A 25,278-nucleotide genomic window follows, 5' to 3' on the forward strand; every position below is an offset into this window, starting at 1 on the left:
CAGTCCCTCACAGTGAAAGGTTGCTTTTTTGCAGCTTAATGTGAGCTCTGTTGGGTGGGAAGGATCTTCAGTCAGAGCTCCCACCCAGTGTTTCCGGTCTCATACTCCAGTGGAACCGCCAGCTTGAGATAACAGTTCCTACCTTTTAGACTTCGTTTTACTTGTTGTCTGCTTCCTTCCAGCTTCTCAGCTTCAGAAAACACACTGCACATAGCTCACTTTCTTTCTCTTTCTTTCATTTGTGTAAGTTATTTGACTTTGCTGCTGCATGAGGACTTGCTTTAGTAGCATCTTATTTTCTGTGTGCAGGCTTTGTGTATAGGATTTCAGATGAGTACAGTGTTTTGCGTACATAGAGAACCAGTTGTATTTTGGCCAGTTTTTTTCTCTGGTGTCAGCCTATTGCATTAGCCCAGAAATAACTTTGGTCCTTTGTAATTTAAAATATTTTCCCTCCAGGACAGTGACTGTTGAGGACTTAGTTTACGGCACTTGCGCTGTTTCTCTCAAGTGACAAATTTAGAAGCTTCTTTGTGAATATCTATCTATAAATCTATATCTCATGCCACATGCTATCTCCAACCTAGACACTGCCCCAGCCTGTGTTGTGATGACCTTTTCATGTCACAGTACAGTTAAAGCTTTAATGGTATATTGGCTGAGGTTGCAGAATTCCCCTTGAGTTTGTCTAAGGATAAACTCAGGCTATACAAGTAGTGCAAAATCAGATCAGAATATATCTGTTTAAGACCTTGTGTCTCCCAGGCTTGATGCCTTCCAAATGTCCTGCCTGTGCTCCTCACTTTGTACCATCTTCTGCACTAACCACGCAAGAATGATTCCCTTTACGCAGAGATGCATCTCTGCTCTCAGTCTTGCCTGTTGCAACATTCACAATAAGTGTTTTGAAATACTTCGAGTCCATTGTTTCATTTTCTAGTTCTCTCCAGTATTCACTGTGTGGGGGCTTCTGTAGGTTGTAAGTTCATCCAAACAGAGAAGAACTCAGTATATTTTTCTGTTGTGGAAATACATCAGCATAGAGCACTAATTGCTCATTAGAAGTGATTTTGAAACACATTTCTATCATTCCTGCCTGGTGGCTTTCCATGTAAGTGTGGGTGAAAAGGACATGCTACCTATGACTGGGCAGCCTGTAAACTTCTTCCAGGCATATTCCAGGAGCCAAACCCAAATTCTCTCGCTTATGTGAACAGCCAAAGCTCCATAACCCACTTCCAGATAATGGAGCATTTGACTAAGAATGATTCTGTTGATACTTAATGTTTTTAAAAGTTATTGTGGTGGAAACAATGTAATTTGCTTTTATTCCAACCAAAATATTCATTAGCCAACTATTAAATATTTTCCTGGCTGCACTCCTAGGAGCAGCTCTGCCTCATTTTCCTTGAAAATTAGTGTTCCTGTTAATGGAGTTGATGCCTCTATGGGAAACATCAGCGAATTTCTGTTGTCTGAAGAGTTAGAAATTCAACTTTGCAAATGCTTCCCCAAACCAAAACAAATAGGAGCTTGAGTGCCTGCATTTCCCTGAGGGTGGGAAGCTTCATTTGCCTGTTTGGAATAGCAATTCATTTTTCATTAAGCCAACTATTGTTGACAGCAGGTTGAAGTATGCAGCTCTGGTATGCTCGCAGAACACTACTGTTCTTTTAAATTGCAAGCTGGTGGTAAATTTGAGGGCCCACTCACAGCACAGATGGCATTTTGTATTTTTCTTCTTTTTTTTTTTTTTTATTTCTTTTGGCCTAGTGATAGGAATTAATTGTGCAAAGGAAAAATGATGCTGATAAGCTCTGGGTGATAATACACAGTTCTGATATAGTATAACCAGTTTATTGAAACAGAGAGTGCTTTCTGTCCCCTTGGACTTTACCACTTTCACATGATTTCTGGCAGACTGCTGGAAGAAGTTCATTTTAAGTCCTTCTTGACTGTTGGATTTAATCTTTTTTTTTTTTGTTAAATATGTTTCTAACAGTTTTGTTTCAGATTAATTTCAGCTTTAAAGAAATCAAGACTTTATAGAAATAGAGGATGATCTGAATTGCCTCCCCCCTCCCTCCTTTCCCTTCCAAGGGCGAGATGTGTGCTGGCTCCTGGCTATGGCAATGCATGTGCCATAACAGGATTGTAACTTGAGGAATGGGTACCTGTGTCCTGAGCACAGCCATAGCCTCTGCAGAAGAGGAATTGAGCAGAACTCCTCCTAAACGGCAAAAAAAAAAAAAAAAAAAAATTTTGCAGAGCTACAGAAAGCTTAATCCTGTGTGGACTGCCTGGAGAGACTCTTCCTGCCTTCCTCATTAATACTCCAGAGCAACATCCTCTAGAAGAGGAGTGGGAGGAGATGGGTGGTCATGAAGTGTTACAGTTTTCTTGGATAAACTGAGGAGCTCAGAATTAAATCTGAAAAGGGAGGTTATTCTGTTGTATGGGCTGTGCTTTCTCACAAATCCAAAAGGGTGACGGAGCTCTGTTGATGTGTTGCACACTCCCCACGGTCTTTCCACAGAGAGGAGGTGTAGTGCAAATTTACACCGAAATGTGTTTTGGCTTGGGAAGAGAGAGGTTTGCAATGAAAAATTCTGTCAGCCTTACCTGTGTGTCTGCTCCTAAGCTTTGGGATGAGGTCCTGCAGTTGGGTACAGCATTGTGGCTGGGAGCTGTCATCCATGTGTGGTGTCCCCTCTGGCACATGCATTCCCTGTGCTACAAAGTTCCCTGTTGATAGAAAAGTGCCTGTTTATCTTTGTTCTTCTGTGTTTCAATGTTTTCTGTTTCTCTTCATTCTCCAGATATGAATCCCCAAATATTGCCTTACGTTGTGGAATTATGCTGAGAGAGTGTATCCGCCATGAACCCTTGGCCAAAATCATACTATTTTCAGAACAGTTCAGAGACTTTTTTAAATATGTGGAAATGTCAACATTTGATATTGCTTCTGATGCCTTTGCTACATTCAAGGTAAATTATTCAATACCTGCATCATAATTCGTGTCAAAAGCAGCACTCCATCAGAAGTCATCACTGAATGTTGTGTTGCTGGGTGGCTTTTTTATTGTTCAGTAAAGGATATAATTAACCCTTGGTCTGATTGTAGCAGGATTCACAACAGTGATCAAGTCTGCAAAGAATTTTTAGAGAAATGTAAATCTGTATTTAATTAACATTCTTCACTCTGATAACCCACGGTCTTTTATGCTACCATTTAAAACTCAAATTAATCATGTATTACATACAGTTCTTGTAAAATGCATAACCTTTTTCTCTCCCTACCTTCCCCCAAGACAAACCTGCTGCCCATCATGACCACACCAGTAAATAGAAGGCATCATTTAAAACTAACATTTGAAATCATTGTAATTTTTGCTATTCCTTCTGAGCTCAGCAGTCAAGTTTAGATTAATGCCAAGCCTGCTCATTATTTTACAGTGTATTCATAGTCTTACTTTTGTGATCCATGGTTCAGTGTAAGGACTGTAGTGCTAAAAAGCTAAGTTGGTGGAAGCACTTCACGGGCTCTGTGTAGAGTTTGTGTTGTATTAAAAACGAGGTTGGGTGAAGTTGCCAAATTTCTTGGAGTTTGCATGTGACCATCATCATTCCCACCAGGTGCTAGTATAGTCTTTGAGAAAAAAACAAAACAAAAAAAAACAAAAAAACAAAAACAACAAAAAAAAAACCGGCCCCTGAGGACTTCACATACAGGGAAGATTAACTTATTTCTGAAAAACAATTTAAGGAAGCTGAGGGAAAATCTTTTTAGTTAAAGACTCTTCTAAATATAGATGTAACTCCTTTTTTTCTTATATCACTGAGCTCCTTGCTGTCATAGAAACACATTGTTTATTCTTTCCTTTCACAGCTAATTAGAAACATGATTAGACAGACCTCAGGAGTAATTGTAAGGAATGTTAGAACTCAGCTCAGTGATTCAACATACGCTGAAACCTGGCTTTTTAATGGTGTTTACTAACCTACTGAATGGGATAAAGATTTGCATAATGGAGATAACGTTGCATTCTTCAGTAATGACTTGAGCAGGATTAGCAATTCAAATCACCCCTTAATCAATTGCAGCATCTTTCCCTTATTTTAAGTTTCGCTGTTGTGGTGTCCATTAGGTAAAGGTTATGAAATTCAAAGTAGCACAGAAACACAGACAAGGTAAAAAATGCAACATAACAGAGATATTTAAATCTTTTGTTTCTGGCATTTTACCCTGTGCTCAGAAGAATATTTGTCTCTGGTCAGAAAAACTGCTCCTGGACTCAGTTCCCAGCTTGACAGAACAGATTTGCTTCTTCTCCCCAGGTCCTGCTTTGAGCACGACAGCAGAGTGTGTTGGCGGTGATGGACAGTCTTCACCCCAGCCAGGAGGAAGGATGGGGACAGGGGTCAGTTAAGCTGTAGCAGGGACTGTAGGCTGCTACAACCCTCCCAAAAAAAGAGGGATTGATGTTGTTTGCAGATCTACAGCTGTAGAATATACTTCTGTCCCCTGTGAACTGAGTGTATTTTTAGCAGGATTTAAAAATAGAAGTCTACATCCTCACATGCACTGGAAAGAGTGGAGTATGAGGGCAGTTCATCGTCAGACAAAGGACAGAAATCGCCTTTTAAAATGCTTGGGGGAAATGTATTTAGTTTTAATTTTAGTTTTTTTGAAATTGCCTCTTAGCACCTGGTACATGGTCAGTTCTGGAAATAAACCAGCTGCTCATCTCATCTCATCTCCTGTTTGTCTGTTACCCTGAATAGCTGGAACAGCAAGAAGTGATGTGGAAGCAATTGAATCATGAAATATGGAGCTACCTCATTTCTAATACTGGAAAAATAAGTGCTGTGATTGCTTGCTGGCTGGATTACTGAACTCATGCTTTTGGTTCCGTTGCCCCCATGTTTGGTTTGTAGTTGCCACCAGGGTGTCTGGTTCAGAGCTGAAAGCCTCGGATAGTCTATGCACCAGAGGAGGGCTCAATTAAATATGCATTAAAGTCTGAGGATATTTATAGTAGGGAAGTACTGGAATTTTTTATGATCTGGAGATGTACTTCTTAATTAAAGTTACCCAGGTGCATTGCAGAGAGGAAACAGAGCTGTAAAAAATGCAGAGGAAAAGGGCTTGTATTTCAAGGTATAAGCTGGCTGTGGAGGCTGCAAGCAGCAGTTGGAACATGCTGGATGAATGCTGCTGCTCCACGCTTCCTCGTCATTTCCTATGAAAAACTCATTTTGGATTATATTTCATTTGTGCCCCCTGTTGAAGGATGTTGTACTTGCCTCTAAGCGCCCTGCATAAAAGCTCCTGAATCATGTGTTTCACTCAGCCTTTAAAACTGCTGTCACTGCAGTCCTGCTAAATGAAGGGATGTATTTAAAACAGGCACTGGATTTTGTAGCACTCTGCTTTCCTCTTATAATTGGTGGTAAAAATAAATTAAAGGATTAGTATGTAAAGGATTTCTTTTATTTGTGAGGATGTGTCTGTGCATCTGCTTGAGTTCCTCATCAGCTTCAGTCTCTGCCTGGGTAGGGAAAGCATGAAAAAGATTATGAAAAGGAGCAGAAACTGATTAACTGAAAAATACCAACTTGAATGGACTTCATCAGGCATTTATTGTGATCAATGTTGTGTTTTAAAAGAAGCAGTAAGATAAAAATCATACTTAAATGCCTCACACTGGCCACTCCATTTCATAGCTATTCATCCAGTAAAAAGACTCAATTTCTTGTGGAGCTGAATATTTACATCTCTGTCACTGAGCACCAGCATCCCCATTCTGTGGGAGAGGTTTTTAAAGTTTGAATTAGTTGGCCTTTTAGAATGGGAGGCAGCCTGTCCAGCTGTCTGAAAAGTCTGATACTGCTTTGTGTCAGAAAGCCAACCTTAGGCAGAAAAAGCTCTACAGAAGGGACTCATCCCACTTACCTGAGACCCTTTCCTGGGAAAGGAGTGGAGGTGGAGGGAGCCTGGATGGCTTAGCTTAGATTGGTGACTAGTTTCATTATTAAATAGTGAAATGTATATACAGTGCTTGAATTTGAGTATTCCTTGTCGTATTCTTGAAGGTGAGCAAGAGCAGTTCAGGCTTAGTGTCATTCCCAGCATGTAGATCACTTTTGGCTTGGAGACCATAGCTCATCCTCCATAAAGGATTAATTTACTTTATTCCATTTCCCCATCCCTGTTTAATGTGAGTACTGTGCACTAGGACCTGTCAATAACAAGAAAAGGTGGGAGGGAAACAGGAATAAAAAGAAAGAGTACTAGAATAGTTCTATATTGATTCTGTTAGCATTACATTAACTGAGTTCTCCCTGAAGTCCTACTAAAAACAACATGAACGTAGTATTGTCTGTAGAAATCATGTTGTAAATGCTTCTGGTCAAAAGTGCTGAAAGACATTTGAGAATCAAGGGACAATCAAAGGAGCTTGCTCTCTCAGGTAACCTTTCTCTGTTCTTCCCCAGGACCTGTTAACACGACACAAATTGTTGGTGGCAGAATTTCTGGAACAAAATTATGATGTAGTAAGTATCAATGCTGAAAGACACTAAAAAAATCTATTTATGCTTGGCTGGAAAAAAATGCACAGGGGGTTTTTGATCCACATCAACTCCTCACACAGGGCTGCAAAACCAAACACTGCTTTGTACTGGAGCAGAATCCACGCCTGGCATGTGAAATGCAGGTACCCCCTCTGCACACACCTGGGACACAGAGCAAGGTTTCAGGAGAACTCATAGTTTAAAAGCAAGTTTTATTCCTTGCTGTGTGCATCGGATCTCCTCACGTGTGAATGGAACTGAAACTTCGCATGTAAACAGATCATGGGGGGAAATTTGTGCATAGTTTTAAACAGTTTTGTGACACCCCAGTACTGATAGGGCCATACTGGTGTTATTTATTGTACTTTGGGACAGAGAAGAAGAGTTACTGAAAAATGGTTTAGCATTACTGGAAGTTACATGTACCTAAATGAGGGACTGAGGTCTGAGTATTCCTATTATCTTCCTAAGGTGATTAGTCCCTTGGTTAGCTGCTGTTTTTCACTTTGATTTTTTGGCTCCATTTTGGACCAAATATGGGTCAGAAAAATTCCATTGGATTAAACTAAAATTGGACCGATACAGATCATGGAATTAGACTGTGGATTATGTTTTCATGTTACCTGAGGTATTCTTTATTTCATTGCCAAAATGAAAAGACAAATTTCTTTCATTCTGGTTACCATGAAGGTAATAAAGAGCAGGCTTATTATTGCTGAGTCACAAATGCAGCTTAGCTGGAGCAAAACAAGTGTCTCTGCTAATCTTTTCTCTTAATACTGAAGCACTGCACTGGAACAGTCCCCATTCTACATTTATTTAACATTTAAAATTTTTAAGTATTAATTGCCTAAGCGAGGTTTGGGGTTTTTTTGGTGACTATTGGACCGCAGTGTTGATTTTTCCCGCTTGTTTGGTAGATGGTTTGAACATACTGCAGCCTTCTCTCTCAGTCTGCTTGACCACAAGGTTCCCTTGGACCATCCCTGCAAAATCCAGCACACACTTTGCTCCTAATGACCCTTGCTGGGCAAACAGCTTTAATGAGTGAGGGTGCTGAAGGCAGGCGAGGTAACACCTCACAAAAGGAGCATTTGGGATGCACCATCATCATTTTGGGGTGTTGTATTAAGTCACACAGCCAGGCATGACCACGATATGAGTGAGTGGATGTTATGTGCTGGACCCACGTGTCCTTGCAGCAGTCACCCCTCTGTAGGAGAAGGCTGTCAGGCACTGGCTTACTTCTGTCCCAGTTGGCTCACACTGGCCCCTGTTCCATCCAGTCCATATGTGGTATTCTCCCTCTGCAGCACTTGGAAGAGGAGTGTTCCTGGGCGTTAATTCACTGCATGATAACCAACCAAGAGAAAAGGCCACAAGAGCTGGGCCTGGCATTGCAGGGAAGTGTTAGAGGGTGGCACTGCTGCAGCCTCTGCTGCTCCTCTGAGGTGAGAAGGACCAAGAGAAGGAAGGATGCACTTGAATCTGATGCATTTGTGTTTTCTTGTTACTCTAGATCTTTGAGGATTATGAAAAACTCCTTCATTCTGAGAATTACGTAACAAAGAGACAATCTTTGAAGGTAAAATCTCTCAGCACTTTCCTCCTAAATTTGTACTCTCTGTTATGCAGAATATCAAGGTGCATGTATGGTGATGGAGCAGCCATTTTTCTATCAAAGGAAGAACTAAGGGCTTATGATGCTCTTCCTGAAATGCACAGGGTTACAATGAACTTGGGAGTAACATGGCAGTCTCTGGTGCACCAGGTGTGACATGGCCTGCACATGGAAGCAGAGGGGGGTGTGAATGTAACCCGGGAATGAAATGAAGGTATCTTTGTGGGACAGCTGCACTACACTTGCTTCTGTCCTAACTGCTCACACCAGCTCCCATTACACCCAGCCTATACACAGGATCCCTCTCTATAGTATTTAGAAGATGAGCATTATTGGGCATTAAGTAACCCACTGCATGATAAGAAGACCAGTTCCTTTTTTTTTTTTGTTTAAAGGTAGTGACATTGAAACCTCTTAAGCAAACATTGAAATAGGCTGCTGCTTTCTTTGTGTTCAAAAATGATGCAGTGAACTGAAAAAAAATGTGTTTTTTTCTAATTGTGCTTAAAGCTTCTGGGTGAACTGATTCTGGACCGACACAACTTTGCCATCATGACGAAATACATCAGCAAACCAGAAAACCTGAAGTTGATGATGAACTTGCTGCGAGATAAAAGCCCCAACATTCAGTTTGAAGCATTCCATGTGTTCAAGGTGAGCCAGTATGAGTTGTAGAGGTGTCAGACTTTCTCTTCTCCTCCTAAAAGTGTCTTTCAAGCTGGATGAGAAGAAGTCCAAAAAAGTAAGGCAAAGGTTGGGGTTTACAGTCACTTCTAGCATTTGAGAATGTCATAATTGAAAACCTTTCTATCACTCACCCTCTGATATCTGTTTGCCTGCCTTCAGGTGAGACCTAAAGCAGCATTTTTTTGGTTTGAGCTGGTGGTAGTCAGTCAAGTAGCCATGAGCTACAGGTAACAAATTATACAACTTCTAGGTAGTATCCAGGGGACCTTCTCCCAACTCCTGGATCATTTTACCATGTGATTCTGGGTAAAGATAAAAAAAAAAGGTCTTAAAACTCTACATTAAGATTAAAAGTAGATGGTGCTGGTGCTGGGCATCAGGGCAAACACAGGGTGCTTCTAAAGGTATTAAAAAGGCTTGGTAAATCTGAGCTTGAAATGAGTTTAATCCTTCCATCATTTTGCGGTGACATTAATGCGGTGTTAAACAATTACCAGACCCAACCAGTGTCCCTTTTTTCATGATGATTAATGTTAATAAGTTAGAAGTTTACCATTTTCTTATCAAAAGAGTTCTCTGCTCTGGGACAGAGAGTGAGTCAGATTGTTATGCAAAACTAAGTCTTAATTTGGAATGAACATGTTAATTTCAAACTATAAATAGAGTTGTTAATGATTATCAGAAGAAGAATTTTGAGCCTCTAAGGATATCCCTTCCCTAAGTTGGCTAAGAAAAATACCAGATAACACCAAATGACTGTGGAAAGAGGTTACATCACCCTTCACAAATTCAGGGTGTTTCGTTGCGTTTTATACTTATGCCATTTCTGATTTGGAAAAAAAACTTTCAGATCTTCAGTGTGGAGACTTAGAGAATGTGCAGCTTCTCCAAAAAGCTTTTAGTTTTCTAAAAGGAAAAAAAAAGCTTCAAGGAGGATTTAAAAAAAATTCCTTTTGTGAAATAAGCAGCTTGGTAAGCTGTTCCCTTGCTGACTTCCTCCAGTCAACTAAACCACTGTGAGTAACTTGTACTCCTCCTCCTTATCTCCTCCTCCTTATCAGGAGGTGTGTGGCTCCAAGATAAGTGAGCAGTCTGGCTCCAGACACTTGCAGCCTTTGAGATGCCAATGGGGAGAAGGTATCAGAGGATTGGGCTTTCTTAGCCAGTCTGTGAATAAAAGCAAGATTTTTATTTATGAAAGGAGTGAGTTGCTGTTCCTGAATTCCTTGGGAATTGCTGATTTCACTTATTTTAGGAGGCATTCAAGAGGACTTGGAATAATGTGAAAGAATTCCAGTGTGCAACCATGCCACACATTGCTGTTCCCCCCATTCTGCCTTCCCATTCCTCCTTTCCAATATGTTGCATCCCTATTTCCAGTTAGAGTGGGGATATTGCAGGCTCATCCTTGCTTGACCACTTGCAGTTGCTGCCATGTGGACATAATGCTTGGACCTTGGAGTGCCGGCAAAACAAACCATGAGCAGCAGTGGTGTTGTATCTCTTGAGTTCAAAGGGTCAAACTTTGTCCTCAGATACCTCCATAAAATTTTGTTGGTCTTTTCCAGCAGCATTCCCATGGCATTTCTCACACTGCCTCACACACAGAGTGCTCACTGGGTGGGGGGGAGGGGGGGAGGGAGCTGCAGACTCAGAGCAGAACCTGATCAGCTGGAAATTGCTCGTTCACAAGCACCAGCAGGACACTATAGAGTAACTGTGGAGGTGCAGCAGCTCCCCTCCTAACTGAGGATCTGGGATCCCTGGATGTAGCAGCCTCCAGGTCCTCACCAGGGGGTGGGTCATTACAGGGTATGTTACAGAAAATTACACTGTGAATTAGCTTTGTAGAGGGGTCAGAGAAGCTCTTTTCCCTCTAATTTCACTTCTTAAATTGAGTTCTAACTTCTTGAAAACCACTGAAATCCTTAAGTATTTAAGGCTGTTTGTGCCTGTTCTGCAGTGTCCCTGTCTCCTGTTGCTGGGTTTGTGTCCCTCAGCCTGGTTCTCTTGTCAACTGTAATAATTCCATGTTAATGTAACTGGGAGAGGAATCTTGTCCTCAGCTTCTAATCTCATAAATTTTAAACTGTGCCTGCATTTTTAAATTATGCTTGCAAAATACCTATGCAGTCCTGGATTAAATTACAGTAGGCTAACCACAGTGATTTGGAATCAAAGCTCTGCAGAGAAGTGGATACTTGCTGCTCTGTCTGAGCTACCAAAAGATTTGGGTTTAAATTACCTGATTTAGATGTTTCACCAGTTAGACACAGTTGAAATGAAATGTTTTTGCTTTGTAAGCATCCAGATTCCAACACTCCCATGCCCCAGCTGACCCAAAAAAAAGGCTTATGACTCTTACTCCCTGAGGCAATTTCTAATTATTGCAGATTTGAAACTGTAAAATAGAGATTAAAGTGATGAGCACTTGTAGTGCAAACTTATTTTGCAGGAACATTTTGTGGTTGAAAATGCCAATATCCCCAAGATCTGAGAATATTTCATTCATCCAACCTACTGTGAGTGGGAAAATGAAGACAGAGTGCCCACTTGCAGTGCCTCTTTCCATTCTCCACTTAGGAGATGGTTGATCTTCCTCCTAACTCCAGCCCCTCCTCTTCCTTTTGCCTGAAAAAAATGGACCTTCCACCTTGCAGCACCATCCTAAAGGTCTGCAGCTGCTTTGTAAAACTGGATGTCGCAGACAACGGTATGCAAAAGGATTACCCAGTATTTAATCACGAGGAAAAGCTAACACACCTCACCCCTTCCCTCCTCCTTCATAAATAATCCAAGGGGATCAGTTAGAGTTGTAGACTTGGAGAGTCACCGGTTTTTCTCTGCAGTGATTTCAGTGGATAGATGTCAGTCCCAAGTGCACACATTCTGGGGATCAAATATTGGGAAGGGCTGTCCAGCTCCTGTGAGGGGTTTGTGATGTGTTTCATTAGTGGAGCCTACTTTGAGTTTGCCTGTCTGTAGGGCAGGCCGTATCTTTCAGATGTATGTGAACATGGTGCAGCTATTCCTTTGATCTCACATATTCACAAACAAAGGCTAGGAACAGCTCTCCTGGATTTCACTTAAACAATTTGCTGATTTTGAGGAAAACACCCTGTAGCAGTGAGCTGGGATTATGCAACTTTCTTGTTCTTAAGGACACATTTAGCAAGATATATTTTACAGTTTAAATCTAAAAATAGAATGGGTACACTGTGTTTTGTGACCTCAGTTTCATTTTTCCATTCTCTTTCATGCACATTACGAGCTACCTCCTGCAGCTTGCTCTGCAAATGGCCTCACATAATTTGACCATAGTGACAGTTAGCTCTTGGTATGAAGCTGAGGCTGTGTTTGTGGGGATGTGTCCTCTCTGTTTCTCAGCTGGATACTCTAAAGGGCAGGGATTATTATGTGAAGCATTGTGCTATAAGCAGCATGAACAGTGTGTGTTCTGTGTGCGCAGTGTCCTGACAGCAACACTGTGCATGACCCCAGGGTAAGTCTTAAAATACTCGGTCCAGGGCATCCAACCTCTGTAATCACTTTTGCTCTGCTGTTGTCCCAGAGGGTGGTAATGCCTGGCTATTAATTGCAAGGAAATAAGGTCAACTTCTCTAATTAAGTAATTTTGATGTTTGTTTGAAGAAATACATTAGGACTTTTAATGGAGAAGGTAGCAACAGTTGCAACAGTTTGGACAACTTTTGAAGCTTCAGAGTTGCTTTTCATTCCAGGCCTTTTGCAAATACTCATGAAATGGAGCTGTCTCTGTGTTGAGACAGCAATATTTAGAGTTAGAATTTTTATATGGGTACTGTCTTTATTTTGGGTGTCTGTTTCTCTCATCTATCTGAATTTAGTGCTCTAGAACATACATCCTTTGATAATAAAACCACAGGTGAAACAAAGTTCTCTGTGGTTTGATCCAACTTCATTTTAGTTGAAATGTTCCAGACAGCATTAATAATGTTTCTGGTTTAGGGATTGATCTCCTTCTCTATGACAATACAGACTTCTGAATGAGGGGGACTCTTCCTAACATAAACTCTTGTGGTGGTCCTACTCCTGGGCTCTGTGAAACTGGTCAGTTGATACTGGCAGAATTGATTTTGTTTGCTTAGCCAAAGTATTGAATAACATTTCAGGAATTTTCTGGTCCTTGAATATTCGCTCTTTATGAGTCCCTGTTGACACTGAGCAAGACTGGCAGTTGAGATGATCTTTGTTTGAATGTTCACTTTGCCAGTTTTGCAAGGGGAAGATTGTAATCTATAAATAATTGAGCAGGAAGATAAACAGGATGTGAGGGCTTCTATTAAACTAAGTTCTTTGTTATTTGCTATGGTAATACCAGTGGTAGGACCAATATGAAATGCTATTTACTAGGTTTACCACCAACCTTCCAGTTCTGTTTGCAGAGCAGAGACCTTTTACAAGAAGAATCATTTAGATTTCTTCATTTTGAGAGTCATCCTTCAGACAAATATTAGGAAGGCCTAATATTCATTGAAGGAAGATGTTCAGCACATCAAGGTCAGGCCTTTGATAGCTTCCATTTGCATTGTTATCAGATGATTTCTGAACATGTGGGACCTGACTGTGTATTTAATGGTTTCTTCTCCTTGTCACCAAGGGGGAACTGAACTGCAAAATAAAAATTTCTTAGGAAGATCTGTAAATCCCTGTCTGTAGGCTTATATCGTGCATTTTCCCCAAGGCAGTTCATCCAGATGACTAGGGGCTTATCATAGTCCAAATCCTGGAAGTATCCAGCTTCCATCAGCATGATCACCTGCTGTAGGTCAGCACACAGAGAGCTGCTTCCTGGGGCTGCTCCAGCTGAGAGCATGAAGTGCTGCAGCCTCATCCAGAGCCAAACATCCTTCTGTTCCTGAATCTTGTGTGAGATCTCAAGATTCATGTTTCCTAGATAAAGCACAGACTGGAAAGCTGTAAAGTACCTTCAGTAGTGATTTACCTCCCCAAACCCTTTTTCTCCCAGCCTTAGGGGAACCAGTGCATCAACAACAGTGTATCAAAGTTATTTGCAAAGGAGGAGATGCTGTTCTCAGATGCAGCAGCTGTTGAGAGTCCCTCAAGTGTGGTGAGAGCTGTGAACTGGCCATCCTACCCACAGGCAGATGTGGCCCTGGTATGAGGCTGCCCTGTGAGTACATTGGGCATCGTGCAGGAAAGTGGCTGCTCAGAGGGGATCCTTGGGAGTGGAGGCTGTTAGTGCTGCACTTGGGAAGTTTTAGGTGGCAAGTGGGAATGAAAAGGAATTATTTAGGATGATAGCTCAGGGTAATTAGGGAAGGGCAAGGTGAAGGCTGGTGTGAATAGCTGGAGATAGTGTACTGTCACTGGGACCATGGCCTGGCCACTAGATCAAGGAAAACTGTAATACACTTGGGGAGTGTTCAGCCAGCATGGCAGAGATTGCAGCTCTTTCTGCAGAGCAGAGGGCAAAGTACCTTGTGGCAGGGACTCCTAGGAGCAGCCTGAGGAGGAGGGATCCAGAGGAGACAAATGCAGAGACAGAGATTAAGACTATTCTGGCATCAGGATGCCAAGGTTTAAGAGCAGATGCTTTGTCTCACCTTTGTGAAATAAAAAAGTACTTTTAGCTTCCTGTTTGGGCAGAAGTACTCAGTGGGGTGCTGTTGGTGTGTGTTGAATGCCACACCTTCCACACGTTCCCCTGATGTGGCACTTTCCCCACCACTTGTATAACATCCTCTGATTTTGGAGCATGAAGCCTAATGGTGGGTCCAGTCTGAACCCTGCCCCGTGCTTTGCCAGGCATTATCTTAGGGACAAGAGGCTGTAGCACAGCCCTCCAGGACAGAGTGTGTGTGATCCTCATCAGGTAGCACAGCTCCACCCTGAGCAGCTGGATGTAGCCCAGGTTTTCCTGTGGGCACAACCTCAGAGGAGACAAAGGGGCCTGCAGAAGAGCCCCAGATCAGGAGCCAGCGGTGGTGCCTCCTGTGCTCGGCAGGACAACATGCCATTCTGTACTGTCAGCAGATGTTTGTTTTCATTCTGGTTTGGATAGGCTTGGAGGGAAACTGGACACTTTCCAGTTCTGTCCATCCTTAATTTCTTCTCATCGGGTAGAGAATAACTGGAGTTATTTCTGTCGTTGCACAAGCGCTCAGGCGGTGTTTGTTGACCAGCCATGGTAACCTCGGTGCGAGCCAGATGTGGGAGCTGCTCCCAGGGTGGCCAGGGTGCGCTGCACGTGTGTTCCTACCACGAGCGCTGTGTCCCCTCTGCCCCTCCTAGTCGACATCCCCAGAAACCCATCTCTGTGGCATCCCGAGGTCCCTGAAAAGAGCCTTTCACCACTGGCCTTTGCAACCAGCCTTAGGTTTGCACTTAACCCAGAGAAAATGTTAAAGAAACAGTGTTGTGGCATGAGGGGTCATGTTCAGAGCTGTGAAACGCAGCTTTAGTGATTACAGGAGGAAAAGTCAGAGCATGGGTAGATTTATCCTTAAAACCTACTATTGAAGAAGGCCAGTAAGCCCACACTGCTGGGCTGGCTGTGCCAGGTGAGTATCTGTGTCTCATGTCACCTTCCTGCATTGCCACTTTCCTCTGGTCAGCAAGGTCTGCAAAAGTGCTGGGCACACCACAACCCTCCTGCTCCTGCTGCTGTAAATTTCCATGCTCCCATGAACGGATTAGGCAGAGGGAAGTGAGGCCTCTGACATATTTTTCCAAACCAAAACAAAGCTGGCAAGTCTAATTTTAGGCCTGGTTTAATATGGCAATGATATTGATACTGACACAAAGCTTTTCCATTCTCCTGATAATTAATTTCTGTGTATTTGTCTTGCGGGTGGGAAGAGGCTGAGAATTGATAGCTCCCTCTCAACAGCTGGGTTTATAGTCAAAAGCTTTTATCAACAAAGAGCAAAATTAAAGGGAAGTGATACCACACATGGGCATAGTTTTGCTTCCAATTTGCTCTTGAACCAATATGTTTGAATTCCTCTCTCTCTCTCTGCCTTGGAAGGAGGCGAGTAGCAGTAGAGTATCGGCCTGCTAGCCTTCAGCTGACTTGTTAGAAAGTAACTTATGGGGATGTTGTGACTGATGTTCCTCTGTCCCTCTCTGTGTCCCCACCCCCTTGCTGTCTCTCTGTGCTTGATTTTGTTTGCATGTTAGGTTTTTGTGGCCAGTCCAAACAAAACACAGCCTATTGTGGAGATCCTGTTGAAAAACCAACCCAAGCTAATTGAGTTTCTGAGCAATTTCCAGAAAGAAAGGACGGATGATGAACAATTCACTGATGAGAAGAACTACCTGATTAAGCAAATCCGAGACTTGAAAAAGCCAATGGCATGAAGAACACCTCTTGTTTTCCACTGTAGGCATTAATCTCAGTTGTTAAGTTCCTCTGTGTCCCTTAAACACCACAATAGTGCTTGAGAAGGCACAGCAAGTGCCTGGTTTTTATTTTGTCTTTGTTCCTAGATGTCAAGAGTATAGGGGTTTTACATGAGAACTAAAAAAAACCAAAAATCTAGAATAATATATTATTTTTAATCAAGACTATAATTATTTATGTCAGTTTAGAATCTCTCTGTAATAGACGCTGGTTTGACAGATTTTTTTTTTGTGCTCAAGAAGAATGAACCTCTTTGCTTAACTTTATCAGCAAACTCAAGCTCTGGCAAGTGCACAGAGCAGGTCTTCTGAGGACTGTGACATTGTTCCTTTGCACCTGTAGTTGTGACTTGGTTCTAGCGCTGCACACACACACAAGACTGTGAAAGAGTACATTGGTCTCTGGAGTTAGCTGCACTTATAGGTCAGGTTCTTTAGTCAAAACTACAGAAGATGAAAAAGCAGCAAAGGTCACATTTTTGCTTCATTTTGTGTTCTTTCCTAATTTTTTCCCCCTCGATCAGAGGTTTTCTATTCAGTGCTAGGGAATAGATGGATATATCAGCCATCTGAGCTGTTTCTGCCTAACTCCCATTTCCCTGTATGTCATCCATTTTGTGCTAGAGCACAGGCTTTTCCTACCAGCTCCCAAGCAGTCCCATGAGGAGCAGCCCCACGTACATGGTGCTCACATGCCTCGTAATGGGAAAAGGCAAGGGCAACCCCCCTCCATCAAAGGCCATGCTGTATTGCCGATAAAGTGATCCCACACCTATGGAAACTATCCATAGTCAAGAATATTGGGTGATAGCCAGAGCTACTTGGCTGAATTGTGACAAGGGCTGAGCCTCAGCACTGAGGAGGGTCCTTAGTGTCCTTCCATCTGAATTCCAGTCCTGGCTGTGCGAGCTGGGGCTAAGCTGAGTTCAGCAAGGGAATAATGAAAAAGCCTCAGCCAGATCTGTTGCATGGGTTGAGGTCCCTGAGCCTGCAGGTGCTGAGAGCCTTTACTGCATACCAAGGCTGGGAGGCCCCTGGGCAGCCCCAGGCACCAAAGGCCATCCGTAGTCTGGCATTTTCTGTCCTTGTTCATCCTGACATGAATTCAGGTTCTGTGTTACAGTTGTAGAAAAGGAGGTTGTTGCACCATTTATGTTGTAAGTTTAATAAGCTCTATGGTACAGACAGTGTTTTCCTTGTGTGTTTGAAGAGGTTTTGGGGTCTTTTGTTTTCTAACAGGAAAATGTTATTCTGATGCTTTGTTAGGAAGTGGAGTTTGAGAGCAGGGAGTGGAAATTTCTTGAATTTTTGTGGACAGCCTAAGTTCTGAGTTTTCCTATTTGCTGTAAGAAAGTTCTCTAGCTAAAACTCTAGCTAATGCTTCAGGTAATAGGTGACACTGAATTGTAAAAACAGAACAAACCCTTTTCTTTCATTGAACTGTTGTATATTGAGGTGACTGATACTTTAATTTATGTGCTTTAGAAAAGGGAAGAAACAGAACAGATTGTGGTCTCATGTTTTTTTCAGATGTCAGATACACACAACAAATGTACATCTTAGTTGCCTGGAATTTTAAAAAAATTATTTACAAGCTATTAAAGGCATGATTACTGATCACCCTTTATTTCTGTCTCTGGGGTTTATTTTCCTCTTGACGTTCTGGATAGCCAGACTCCATACAGTGCTAAATTCCTTCTCTCCTTTGCCAACTGGTTTCCGCAGATGGAGAGGGATGAGCACTGCCTTTGGAGCTAATGCTCTCTGAAACATCACCTCTGCAGCCCTGGCAGCCCCAGCCCAGTTTAGCCTGGCCATGAGCCTCACTCCCACCCCGCGGGTGGTGTTTGCTGGCAGTGGTCACTTGCAGGTCGGTAAGGGACCATCTCTGGAATCACAGTTCTCGGAGCCCGTCATTTAAGTCTGATCCTCTGAGATTTGGAGCTGAATCCTAAGGGTGCTTGGCTGTGCTCTGAGCTCCTGGGGTGCGGCTAGTCTCCAGGGCTGGATTAACACAGAGGCACATGTCCATTGCCTCAGCCTCTGGAGGCACATGAGAACACTGGGCTTCCAGCCTGTGCTAGGAGAAAGTGTCTAATGGTGTGTTGCTGGGGAAGGCCTGCCCTTGACAAAGTGAGCGTGACCCACACAGAGGTGCCCAGAGACTCCATGAGGGGTCACGCTGTGAGCGCTTTGTCTGCATGGTCTGGACACAGAGGAGCACTTGAAGAGATCCAAACCTGGCAGTAACACGAGCAGCAAGGTTATACCCTGGTGTCTGCGTAGGCAGAGTTGTGTCAGGCCAACAGGGAAGAGGGATGGGCCCCATCTCTGCAAAGGAAACCTTTTCCAGGGCAAGAAGTCTTTGGACCACATGAGAAAGTAAGTGGTAAGGAGGGCTTATGAAAAAGGGGATCTGTGTGTGTGTCTGCAGCGGGGGGGTGGGGGGGGAGAAGTGGTCTTACACATAAAATGACACATATCAGGGACCTTGCAGCTTGTCTTACGAGAAGCTGGTCCTGCAGTAGATACTGCCAACACATCTCAAAGTAATTGAGTCTTCCCCAAGCTCAACTTGCTTAGGTCTTTGAAAGAATAAAAAGCATAAAAAATGGTGAAGATTAAATTAAGCACCATAATAATATTTCACAGCAGGTGGGGACACATCCCTAATTAAATGAAAATTAGGTATTTTCTAATGTGACTTTGAAATAATGATAGAATTCCCAATTTCCTTTGGTGAATTCAGTCAAGGTGGTTCTTCTGCCTAAGGGAATGCTCCCACCAGGAACTCACAATTTATCTGAAATTACTACCTGAGGGAGCTGTGTGATTGCGGGACGTGGTTCATCAGAGTGAAGACAGGAAAGAAGATTGTAAACTGGAAAGATAAAGAAGCTGAAGGAAGCCTCTCCATTCTATTCCGCACACAGCATTCAGGGGGTTTGGATTCTACAAATGAATCTCTGGCAACATAACAATGTATGATCCTGCAATGTCAAACCTTATTTGATTCAGCAGAGTGCCAGGAATCTTTGAACCATAAGCTTCTGTCATGGGACTTGGGCAGCTTGTGCTGAAATCAGAAAAATCTGATTAGAAGCAGCCACAGGCTCCCCAGAGTGTCCTGGCGTGTACAGCAGCAGGTGTGAACCTGGGAGAGGCCAAGGACTCTGGCCTTCCACAAATGTGGGCGTTAAGACCGCTTGAGACTCTTAATCTGCATTCTCCAGAGACAAGATCAGATGAGAAGGAAAGAATGACTTGGACCTCTGTTGTCTAATGATAACAGCACTCACAAGAGGGAGAGGAGATCCAGATCCCATTTGTTCTCTAGCACGTGCTTTGCTCTTGCTTGTGAAATTGGAGCAGGGCTAAGAGAACCCAGGCCTCTTTCCAAGGGGTGCAGTGGTGTTTGGTCAGTAGAGATGGTTTTTCTCTGGGCCAACAAATGCTTCCTTTTTCTTTCTGAAGCAGAAGCACTTCAACATTTTGGCTGAAAGCACCTTCCTGCAGAACATCTTAAGCTGGGCAGTGAAAGTTGTTATGAAGCAGAGAGGATACAGGTTTTGGTCTCTGTGACATAAAAGGGAATTGTACGTAACTCTCCCACTCCTTGACTAAGAGTTCTTGCATAAAGATGCAGGTTTCCATGGACTGAGTATAAGGTGTCCCAGAGCCTCCAGTGGGAGATTCAGCCCCATGGTGAGAGGCAACCCTGCAAGCAAAAGCTGCTGTGGCCTGGGGAAGAGAAGGAGCTAAAGTCCCTGCCATCCCAGCCCAGGATGAAGGGGAGCCTTGCCTCCAGCAAAGTTGCTCCAGTTCCTCAGGGTCTGATGTGTGAGGCCATAAGGTACCAGCAGCCCAAGCCAGCTCTGAGCACAGTTGATGCTGGGCATGCAACAATGGGATCAGGCTAAGGGGAAACCCAAAAACAAGGTTAGCAGTTTGGTCACATGGCACAGCTCTAAGCCAAGCGTCTCACAGGGCTGTGAGTTGGCCCAGCTCCCCCAAGAACCCCAGGGAGAGGCAGGCAGTGAGCCCAACCCTCCTGACTTATGGTCCTGCTCCACAGCACCTGCCTTAAGCTGGCCCCTCTTTCCAGGAATGTGAGAGGAGGAAAAACAATCAAACAACCCACCTCCTTTCTATGGCATTGATTGTAAGGGGCTTTCCAAAGCCACGGTAAAAATAGCCTTTCCTACCTTAGGCTGTGTCACACTGAGTGGCAGCACGGGGACAGCCTGTGCCGGGGGTGTAGTGCCAGCCATGGCCCAGCGTGCGCGCAGCTCCTCCCATCTGGCTCAGTAATGACGGCGTACTGGGGACGGGGACAGGTGGGGTGCCAGCACATCCTGTGAGACAGCGGTGTGCCTTGCACCGTCACCACTGCTACAAGAACCCAGTGGCTGTTTCCATCGCCCTACGGGCACTGGCAGCCGCTGGGAGGGCTTTGCTGCTGAGCATTGGCCCAGGAAAGCCCCGCACTGCCCTCGCTGTCTGTGAGACTGCAGACCCCCGCTGTGGTGCGGCACATCAGGCATGCCCAGGTGTCCCACACTGTCTCAACCTCCTCTCTCTCTCTCAGTCTACCAGTTCTGCACCTTGCTAGTGATGCCCACAGGGCCATGGGATAGGGTGTGCTTGTCTTCAGAGCCTCTCCCCCAAGCACAGATTTGGGAATGAAATTTCCAAATGTCATTGTCCCATGGCCAAAAATGTAATCCATGTATTTTAACTGCCACACCGTGCCAGTAGGCACCTCCAGCATGTTGATCTTTGACAAGTAGTTGGACACAACCAGCACCTGACCACCAAGGTGACAAGTAGGAACAGTTTTTTGGCTGCACAACAGACACCAGCTCAGTCACGGCACCATAGCCCTGCTCCTCAGTTAAACAAACCCCACCCAAATCCCCAATGCCGGTCTCCTGCGGAGAGCTACCAGTCTGCCAGTGAATAGAGTTATTTCTTCTGAGTGCACAGAGAAGACAGCCCCATGTCTTTGGGGCCATGAAGTGCCTTACTCAACTCTTATGAATAGAGGCCCTTTATTTCCAAATCGCTGGGTATGTTGCCTCTACTGACGCTCAGCTTTGGCAGTGCCCTTCAACTGCCTTGTAGAACAGCTGGCTTGACAAGCGTTTGGAGCGGGTTTAAAAATACCCTTGTCAACGCAGAGCCCGCTGCATCTGTTTGTGCAAACATGCCGTCAGGGTGGGCTTTTCGGCACACCCGGCACAGCCCTGCCCCGGCAGCCAGCAGGGAGCAAACAAACCTGGCCTTTGCTCAGGCAGATGGTCAGATGCCCAACGGGTTCTGCCTGCATGGGACAAGTGGGAGCCTGCAAGGAGCAGGGCTCTCAAAATCCCACGGGGGAAGTGGAGAAAGTCATCTCCTCCCCATTTTAAATCTGGGTGTGGGAGAAAATATATATTCCCAGATGGGCTCGCCTTGTGCCCCAAGGAGTGTCAAGGGCAGAGCCACAATTAGCTCATAGCACAGAGCAGGTTCTTGCTGTGGGCTGACAGTCTTCCTGTCAAAGGCTCAAAGGAAAGTGACACTGGGGACTAGCAGGCAAGAAAGCAGGATGTCCCAGGGGACAGCAGGCACTGCAGAGGGAGGAGAGACATATGTTCATTCCAACAAAAGACCCAGCTCTCCTGCTAATACATACCACTTCTAGCCATGCAGTTAAGCTCCTCTGCTTCCTGCTGGCTTTAGTTTTCTCTAGCTAAATCTGTCTTGCCCCACAATAGGAATGAAAGACTAAGTGAAGGTGAATGTACTGGCATTCACACTATCTTACGTCTTTCAGGTAGTTCTGAAATAACATTGGGGAGGAGCAAATGTGTCTATGCTGGCATTTGTGTAATATGTCCCTAAGGCCTGGCTCTTGTTGAAGTTATTGTTCAAGTGCTTCATGGTTTCCCCACACTTCTTCAACCCCTTGTTTTTCTTCCAAGTTAGAAATTTAGCTGCCCTGGAGGAAAATTTACTGGCAAAGCAGTGAGGTGACCTCACTGGAGCCAAAGTACAGATAGATGAGCAGTGAGGGCAAAGAAGGAGGAAAAATTCGGGCTTAGTTGTTAGTATACCTGACTTGTGCCACTGAGGAACATGTTGAAGCTGGCACAGACATCATCCCTTCAACAGTAGTCCTGTAGCTACAGGAAGACACCCAGTCCTGAGACAGAGCCTGGCTCCCTGGGAAATCTAAGTGGAAAATTTCCCGTACAAACAGTTGATACTTGGGGTGCAGAAGATAAATGTCACACTGCAAAATACCCCACGGAAAAAGCCATGCTCAGCATTTTCCTCTGCATGTCTGTTCCCAGCCCAAGCATGGTGAAGCCTGTGCTGCTGCACGCCAAGTGCGGAGGCCCCTTACCTACACAACAGATGTGCCAGCCACAATTTTTCCTCTTCCCATTTATGAGCTGAGCTGTCTTGAGTATTCTGACATTTACAATGAGCATCAGCACACCTTTGTCTTGTTCCGTCTGCAGCAGCAGGACTCTGTGAATCGGTCACAATCACAGAATCATGGAGTGGCTGGGGTTGGAAGGGACCTCTGGAGACCACCCTGTCCAACCCCTCTGCTAAAGGAGAAACAGGTTGCACAGGATTGCACCGTGGGTTTTGAGTGTCTCCAGGGAAGCAGACTCCACAGCCTATCTGGGCAATCTGTTCCAGTGCTCTGTCACCCTCACAATAGAGAATTTCCCCCTCATATTTAGATGGAACTCCCTGTGTTTCATGTGTACCCATTGCCACACGTCCTGTCGCTGGGATCCACTGCAAAGAGTGTGGCCTCACCATCCTTCATACACCCAGCCCTAAGACATTTGTGTGGACTAATATAATATATATAAATAATACAATATAAATTTTACGACGTGGCAGACGAGAGCCGCTCACTCGCTGCCCGCTCCTGGGCCGGAGCCCGGCACGCCGCGAGTCCCGGCATCCCGGTAGAGCCCGGCACTCCCCGGGTCCCGCTCCCCGGGCTGCCTCGCCGGGCGGCATTTCCCTGCCAACAGCGCCCTCTCCCGGCCTTTCTTTGCCTGCTGGCGGGGGCGGGCGCACCGGGCAAATTAATATAATTTATTGCCAATCAAATCAGAGCAGGGTAATGAGAAATAAACACATCTTAGAACAACTTCCCCTTACCCGTCTCTTCTTCCCGGGCTCAACTTCGCTCCCGAATTTTCTACCTTCTCTCCTCCAGCAGCACAGGGGGAAGAGGAATGGGAAGTGTGACCGGTCACCACACGTTGTCTCTGCCGCTCCTTCCTCCTCAGGGAGAGAACCCTTCACACTCTTCCCCCGTTCCACCGTGGGGTCCCTCCCATGGGCGATAGTCGTCCACGAACTTCAGCACGCATCCTTCCCTCGGGCTGCAGTTCTTCATGAACTGCTCCATTGTGGGTCACAAGTCCTGCCAGCAAACCTGCTCCAGAGGGGCTCCTCTCTCCACTGGCTTCCCACAGATTCTGCCAGGAGCCTGCTCCAGCACGGGCTTCCCACGGGGTCACAGCCTCCTCCGGGCATTCACCTGCTCCAGTGTGGAGTTCTCCACGGGTTGCAGGGGGACACATGCTCCCCCATGGATCCCCATGGGCTGCAGGGGCACAGCTGCCTCTCCATGGTCTGCACCAGGGGCTGCAGGGGAATCTGCTCTGGTGCCTGGAGCACCTCCTGCCCCTCCTTCTCCACTGGCCTTGGTGTCTGCAGGGCTGTTCCTCTCACATAGTCTCACTCCTCTCTCTGGCTGCAATGGTGCAGCTTTTCCCCACTTCTTAAGTCTGTTCTCCCATTGGCACCATCATAGCTGCTGCTGGGCTCGGCCTTGGCCAGAGGTTCATCCATCCTGGAGCCGGCTGACATCGGATCTGTCAGATATGGGCAAAACTTCTGGAAGCATCTCACAGAACCAACCCCAGAAGCCACCCACTATCAAAACCTTGCCACACAAACCCAATACAACATTCACCCAGATCTATTTGAAATCAGCATACACTATCAGTCTTCTTTGCTTTCTTATTCTCCAAGCAATGTCCCTTACTGGATCCAACAAATTAAAGCCAGGTATTTGGAGTCTGGTTTGCAGGCACAATGGCTGAAACAAAAAAAATCTATTTAGAGGACTACAAAGCTTTTCAGAGTAGTCCCCACATTAAACATGGCTCTGGGAAGCCTGTCACTTTGCCAGCCTGGCTGTATCCCACTGACTGCTCACTGTGGTCTACGATGACATTTCAGTTCTAGAGCACTTCTGAAAAACATCTCCCATCTGTCCCCACTTACAGCATGTGGCCCTGTGACATGAACCAGTTTTGGAGGGCACTGAGTGGATTCCTTTCAGCTTAACAGGAAAACTAACTGTAGGAATAGCCATTATGCACTCCACTGGCTATCAGGCCTTTAGTCCATATGCCTGGGCTGGAACCCAGTGGATGTGAAACCCCTGGTGGGCCAGAGCTCCAGCATCACCCACTTCATGCTACAGCCTCGCTGCGCTACAGCCGCACTGCGGACTGGCACAGCTCTCACCGCAGTGATCTCGCTCTGCTCTGTGGTGACTGGGAACTGGGGCACCTGGATATGCCCGTAGAGGAACTCCAGGGCAGCAAGGCAGGAAGCTAGCAGGGGCCAATTTTACTGGTGGATGGTCAAAGCTTTGTCCACTTTGATCCTCTTCCACCAAAGAACAGGCTGTGGAGGTGGCAGCTTGCAGTGCTCCCTGATGCAGTTCCCACTCTCCTGAGGAAGAGGAAATCAATGCTCACAGGCTGAGGAAGAGGATCCCAGCCCTTTCCCAGGGCTTACAGGAGGCACAGTCTCACGTTGAGACAAATTCTTCAGGCAGAGCAGAGGGAGGCGCTGCAGCTCAGCAAACAGTACCGGGCCTGAAAGGAATGTGAGCATTCCTAAACACTCTGTAATGTTCCTAACAACCCAAAGCACTTAAAAATACACTTCAGTAC

The 25,278-nt window shown here is 45.0% G+C and overlaps 1 protein-coding gene across 5 annotated transcripts in view; it reads left to right on the plus strand.

Moving 5' to 3' along the window:
* Positions 1-17,915, plus strand: part of CAB39L (calcium binding protein 39 like) — a 60,110-nt gene extending 42,195 nt beyond the window's left edge. For all 5 annotated transcript variants that reach the window (XM_082278434.1, XM_082278435.1, XM_082278433.1 and 2 more), the window contains 5 exons: positions 2,820-2,988; positions 6,499-6,558; positions 8,096-8,161; positions 8,708-8,851; positions 16,067-17,915. In XM_082278434.1, the coding sequence (XP_082134560.1) occupies positions 2,820-2,988; positions 6,499-6,558; positions 8,096-8,161; positions 8,708-8,851; positions 16,067-16,246 (619 nt within the window). In that variant the 3' untranslated portion in view covers positions 16,247-17,915. The remainder of the gene's footprint in view (positions 1-2,819; positions 2,989-6,498; positions 6,559-8,095; positions 8,162-8,707; positions 8,852-16,066) is intronic.
* The last annotated feature ends 7,363 nt before the right edge of the window (positions 17,916-25,278 follow it).

The sequence above is a fragment of the Coloeus monedula genome (genome assembly GCF_965178545.1).
Source record: "Coloeus monedula genome assembly, chromosome: 3".
Lineage (NCBI taxonomy): Eukaryota > Metazoa > Chordata > Aves > Passeriformes > Corvidae > Coloeus > Coloeus monedula.